The 6000-nt window shown below is 38.0% G+C and overlaps 1 protein-coding gene across 3 annotated transcripts in view; it reads left to right on the forward strand.

Moving 5' to 3' along the window:
* ZNF277 (zinc finger protein 277) overlaps positions 1 to 899 on the forward strand; it is a 53132-nt gene extending 52233 nt beyond the window's left edge. For all 3 annotated transcript variants that reach the window (XM_057403711.1, XM_057403710.1, XM_057403712.1), the window contains exon 12: positions 556 to 899. In XM_057403711.1, coding sequence (XP_057259694.1) covers positions 556 to 748 — 193 coding nt within the window. In that variant the 3' untranslated portion in view covers positions 749 to 899. The remainder of the gene's footprint in view (positions 1 to 555) is intronic.
* Positions 900 to 6000: the final 5101 nt, after the last annotated feature.

Here is a 6000-nt window from a genome sequence, read left to right on the forward strand (position 1 = left end):
GCATCTGGCACATATCCCATTGTTAGTAAAGATACGCTGTAGGCATATGGTTCTAGAACCACTTCTTTTGCTTGTCTAATGTAGATATATGCATTATGTCTACCTCATTTTAGGCATCAAAACAAGTTTGCCCTTAGTTTCCTCCATAGCAAATAGAGTGTAACAACACTGGTTCAGATTGTAAATAGGCTGAATAGGTCTGGGGGATGATACCATAGGTGGTAGAAGTGTTCTAACTCAAGGGAGTTAGGTAGGGAGTGTTCTAACTCAAATAGCTCACTACAGCATTTGTTGTGGGACAAATCTGGACCTGCAGCCTCAGTTGTGACAATGTACAGGTGAAGAAACAGGGGGAAAGACTTGTTTGTTGCCAGCTCTTCTGTACAGCTCTTCTAAGGTGTACATGCCAGTTGGATTTTTTGGATGCACTATTTACTGTCATTCCAGGCAGACTTTCTCATTTTTCCATTATTAAAATGTAATCTCATAAGATATGCTCAGCCTCTTTGGAACAAAATATGTGGCTGTCTAGTAATTATGCCTTGTTTCTTTCAGGTATTATTTTCCTACCTATGAAAATGATACACTCCTGTGTACGCTCTCTGACAGTGAAGATCTGATAACTGAGGGTCAAAGTGAAGATATCCCTGTTGTAAGCGAAGATATATCCAGTCTAAAAGCTCTCAAACAGAGCAGTGTTTTAAACCAGCTCCTGTATAAAGAGAACAAGAGTCAGAAGAAATTCTGACCTAGAATTACAGCAGCTGACTTTTGAGTGTTTCTTCTGCAAGATAAAAAAAAACACATTCTTTCACTAATATTGAAATGGTTTAACTCATAGATGTTATTGCTGGGCAAATATTATACGAAAGTGAATGCTAAATAAAATTTAAGTGTAAGTGGTTTTGGTTTATATTCCTTAACAATATAGCTTTATTTTAAAGTAAAATGCTGGATTTTCTGCCTAGCTCTCCAAATACTTTTAGTATTACTTTTAAACAGGATTTTCTTTTTTCATTTTTTTTTTCTCCTGAATAAATGAGAATTGGAGTCTTGAGCTGTTACATAAAGCAAATTTTGCTATTTTAATCTTAGACCTTCTTCAAAGTGAAAATTGATCTGTAGATGTATATTATTCATCATCAATATCTAATATAAATGGTGCCTGTTCTGAAAACTGGCACAGAAACATCAGTAGAGCTCTGCTTGGCCCATGGGGATCTGAATGCATGGAAAGCTGCCAGTCCAAAGCCTAAAAAAGCGTAAGAACAATTTCAAAGTTGGTTTCATCAAAGATCGAAAGAATTTAAACTAGACTGCTTGTATGGGCATGAACTGAGATGCAAAATAATGACTTAGAAGATTGCAGATACATGCATCCAAGTTAAATTCTCAAAATCTCAGTTCAACTGTCCAGTAAAGTTATTTCCTGTAATGTTGAGCTTTACGTTTTCCAAGGTAACAGGGGATCTTCAGCATGTCCAAAAAGCACTTCAGTTTTCATAGGGCAAAGCAGCTCAGAGCATAGGTCTCGCTAGGATGATCCAAATCAGGTATTCCTTCCTCTTTCTTCTTTGATGTCTGAAGAAGTAGTTCCAGAGTTCAGGTTTGGCTTTCCATAATACATATAATCCATTTCAAAACTGGCAAGCAAGTCTGTCTTCTTTAGGTTGGTGTCAGAGCACTTGCTCAAAGTATGGGACTCTCGGCTCAGTGTCCTTCCCTGCCTGAGAAGATTCAAAGCCATAGCTTTGCCTTTGCACACCCCTCTTTACCTGAAATAGACTGCTGTCAATAAGAGTTGTTATTTGTCATTATATGGAGATTGAGAATTATATAGCAGTCTCTGGGAGCAAGGGCTAAAGTTCAAATCTTTACTGGTGTTCTGCCAAGCCTCCATATCCAGCCTAATTCACCCTGCAGTATATTTGTATCAGTTTCTTTCTCTTGGCATTACCCATCACCACTATCAAAACTCCTGTCTTATTTTCTCCTGGGCCAAGGTGCTCTAGAGAGAAGTGAGAACAGGATGCTGGGAATGTGCTGAGGAAGACACATCAGCTACTTAACTGCACAGTGAAACAGAGACAGCAGCAATATCTGACTTGTCAAGAGGAAATGGGGTAGGAGTGGTTCACCAGGTGCTGAGAATAGACAAAAGAATGGGGCGGGTGTAGTCATATGTCTGCATTTCCTTGGGTTAAACTGGTACAAAAATGGAGGAGGAACAACCCCAATATTTTTGAACTAGGATGTCTGACCATCTTAAATACACTGTGGTTGCATTTGTAAATTCCTCAATTTCAACAACCGTTGCTGTTGAATTTTTCTTCCCTCTGAAGCGATTTTCTTTTCAAGCACTTATTTTCTTCCTAAATTAGAAATTGATTCCAGTCTCTGCTTTTCGGTCAGATTTTTAGCTGAGATGGGAGTAAAAGTTGATGGGGTTTAAGTTAATAAGTGTGTTGAGCAATGGAAAAAATCAGTAAGAGAACTATGGCTACATCAGCAGCACATGAATGTGTTTTACTGCAAGCCCATCTCAGAAGGGCATATTAAGGGAAAGATAAAATGTTATTGATATACAGTAAAGTGAAATTATGAAACATTTCCTAATCATGAGGAATGTGATGCTGAGTCACTTAAATCCCTACAAAATGAAAACAAGAAAAATACCTGAAAGAACCCACCAACACGGCATGACTGCTGTGCCTGGTTCTAACAGAAATTTGAAATAGCAATTTATCAGTGTACCATTAAGAGATACCTTAAGAGAAACTGTATAAATGACATGGATTGGTTGCCTTTATTGAGTAAAGAGAAAAAGCTACTTAGAAAAAGTTTCTCAGCAGTGTATAACTGTTCTCTGAAAATACCAAAAACATGTGGAGTCGGATTAGGGTGACCTTGTTACTTCAAATATGAACAGCAGGCAGCAAAGGTTTGCAGAGGGAGTTGAGTACAATTTCTAGAGTAAAAATTGAGCATCTTTATTTAGCACAATGATGCTTTTATTCAGCATTTTGCTGAAGCATACTTATGTGCTTGTATAGTGGCCACAACTTTTCCTAGGCATTCTTGTCCTCTATCTAAAGCAAAGCCAACATCAATGCCTGTTTTAAAACTGAAGCTACCTTTTGGTCATAAGTAGGGGGCACAGTTTTGACTGCATTCTGTATAGGCTCAGCTATTACATAAGCAAATATGTTCTTCTAAGAGCATTTTTTGAAGCATTACAACACAAATACTTTTGCTGTAAGTCACAGAATGGGCAGAGCTGGTGTTTGCAAATGCTCTTAAGAGAGCCAGATCAGGAGAATGAGTGATGCTAATTGGTATAAAAAAAAGCTACACCAGTTTCAGTCTAATGCACATTTCTTGCCATAATATTTCCTCTTAGCCTAGATCTTGACTCCTTATGCACACTCACTTTGGTTTATCTAAAATGAGTGTGTATAAGGTCACTTAGAAGTGTCCCCTTGTTTAGAAGGACCTGGGTAAAAGAAGGAAAGAGGCTTGTGTCCTGGTGACCATAATTCCTCCTGCCCTTTTTAACAAATACCTTAATTATATCTTTGATATGCCTCCACACACAATTTATTCTGACACTTCTGTGCAGACTTAATCTGATTTAACGACTTAATGGCCCTTGACTTCCATTTAAGACACTCTTTTCAGTTTCTGTGTTAGATCTGTCTGGCATGCTGTGGGAGAAGTGGCTGCTCTCTCTGGCTAAATAGTAACTGATGTGCAAAACACCCAAGTAAGTCTCTGAAAATTCTCTCTGCTATTGTCATCTCTCAGTCCCATCACTGCATCTGAATTCCGGTTAGATGTCCACTAGTGAGTGAGGTGTTTGAAACAGTATGTCTCTATTTCTCCCATCTTACAGAGTGGTTGACCTAAATTTGACACAAGCAACTGAACTGTGAACAGAAGTACAGCTCCTTTCTTCCAAGATTATCAGAGCAAGCATTGGACAATAGGCCTTGGTAACATCTACCATCCATGGCCATTGAACAGCAGCAAATTTCACAGCTCTGTGACTTGGTGCTGTATTAAATGATCTTATATTATTAGCATTTTACTTACACAGAGGCAAAAAAGAATCAAATATCCCTGGAGAAAAACTGTATTTTATAGAGGCAACAAGAAAACTACTTTGTTGTCTCCAGCATTTTTTTGTTAAGTCATGATGCTTTCGGGGCCTTAGTTACAATAGAGCAACTGAAGCATCCATGGTCAAATCATGCCCTCATCAAATTTGGTTAGATAACAACTGTCCCATGGCACAGGTAATTTGTAAGCCTAGAATGAATTACTACTTCCATGTAAGTCAGCTGCTGGAGAAACACTACAGGCAACAGTGGTTGTGTGAAGAACCTAGTTATGTAAAATTCATTCCTGGTCTCCATGAGCCCCGAATGTGCTGTTCTTGCCGGTGTTTGGGGGTTTTTTTCCTGTTGGAATTTTTCTCTTACAAATTAAGCCTTGCTTAATTTGACTTCTTCCACCAGTGAATTTTTTAGTTGGTTCTTGAATCTGATTTTACAGGTTTTTCCAGACTCTTGCTCATGAAGTACAGATAAAATAACTATTTTAGAAATTACCACGTAACCCCTTAGTTGAACTCACATGTGGTATTTTACATCCCTGATAAATTCACTCTTTCCATAGGAATTTAGGATTTTTACAACTAAAAATACATCACTTGTCTTTGCATAAATTTAGATAGAAGTATTTTCCTTCTGCAAATGTTCCTTGGAACACAGTTCTCTCCATCTGGTTTACCATCCTGAGACTGAGAAGCTGCCTATGTGTAAGTTACATATGAACCTAATGTCTAAGCTTCCGTTATAATCAATGAATGTAGTCTATGGAACTCAGAGTCACTCAGCTTACCCTAAAGTAAACACTTAAAACTTTATTCAGTTTCTTGCCCATAGACAACTAATGTTATCTGAGATGCTTGAAAACACCATGGTCTCTAGCTGCTTCTGAAGGATGCTGGTCTATCAGAGGTCTTTTGTCAGTTCTGTTAACTGCATATGAGCATTTCAGATAATGCTGAGCATCTCAGATGGCACTGAGGCGTATTTAAGTCAAAGCAGCTAAATCCAGCACCACTGGCTGGTAGATTAATACTTCTTTTAGGCTGCATTAACTATAATGGAAACTGTGGTACCTAGGTCATGTGTGTTCCCCTACATCTGGACTCCTAAATTTAGTTGTATTAATTTAGAGCCGAATTCTACCCTACTATTATGGAATTCATTTAATCTGAAGGTAGATATCAACAAGTATCAAATGATTTGCTTTCTGGAAAGGAGAACTAGCTTTGGTAGCTATATTGGAAATGTCTAAAACTAGTCATTTAGTCTCTGCAGCTCTGTTCTCTCAACAGCTTTGGGGAAGGACGACAGTTGGTTACCTTTTTGCACATAGGGTCACAGGTTTAATTAGAATCCTGGATCTAAGCATAGAAACCACTAAAAAATAGCAAAACTATCCACAAAACATTATTTATAAAGGTACTTCCATGACTCAAGGAATCTCAATTATGATCTGCTGTTGAGTAGATACACATTAAACAGTAGTCAAGAATCTGGACAAGTTCTGCAGATAGGTTGTGTTGATTTTGTTCTTCCTGCCTGTCAGCTGTTGTTGTGTACCTATTTTTGTCTTGGAAGTCCCTCCTGAAACTGAATATGTATGAAAAAGATGGTAGTAGAAGTCTGTAGATCTCACTGAGAAATGTGCCTAAACCTTGGCTATCCCGCTCCTGCCTTTTAACCACATCTCAGGTTTTTCATGTGTATCTTTAATGCAAATTTTTTTTTGCTTACAAGGATTTTGCATCAAGAACTATCTTTTCAAATTTTATTTGCAGCATTTAGCATGCATGGCTTAACCAGGTTGAGACCAGCAGGCGCTATTACAATGCCAACGACATCAAAAAAATAAAGAGCTATGGTGACTAATTTAACCTTGCTGTTGACA

The sequence above is a fragment of the Pezoporus wallicus genome, unplaced genomic scaffold, assembly GCF_028554395.1.
Source record: "Pezoporus wallicus isolate ANWC-B61680 ecotype Strahan unplaced genomic scaffold, APGP_CSIRO_Pwel_v1 contig_7274, whole genome shotgun sequence".
Classification (NCBI taxonomy): Eukaryota; Metazoa; Chordata; class Aves; order Psittaciformes; family Psittacidae; genus Pezoporus; species Pezoporus wallicus.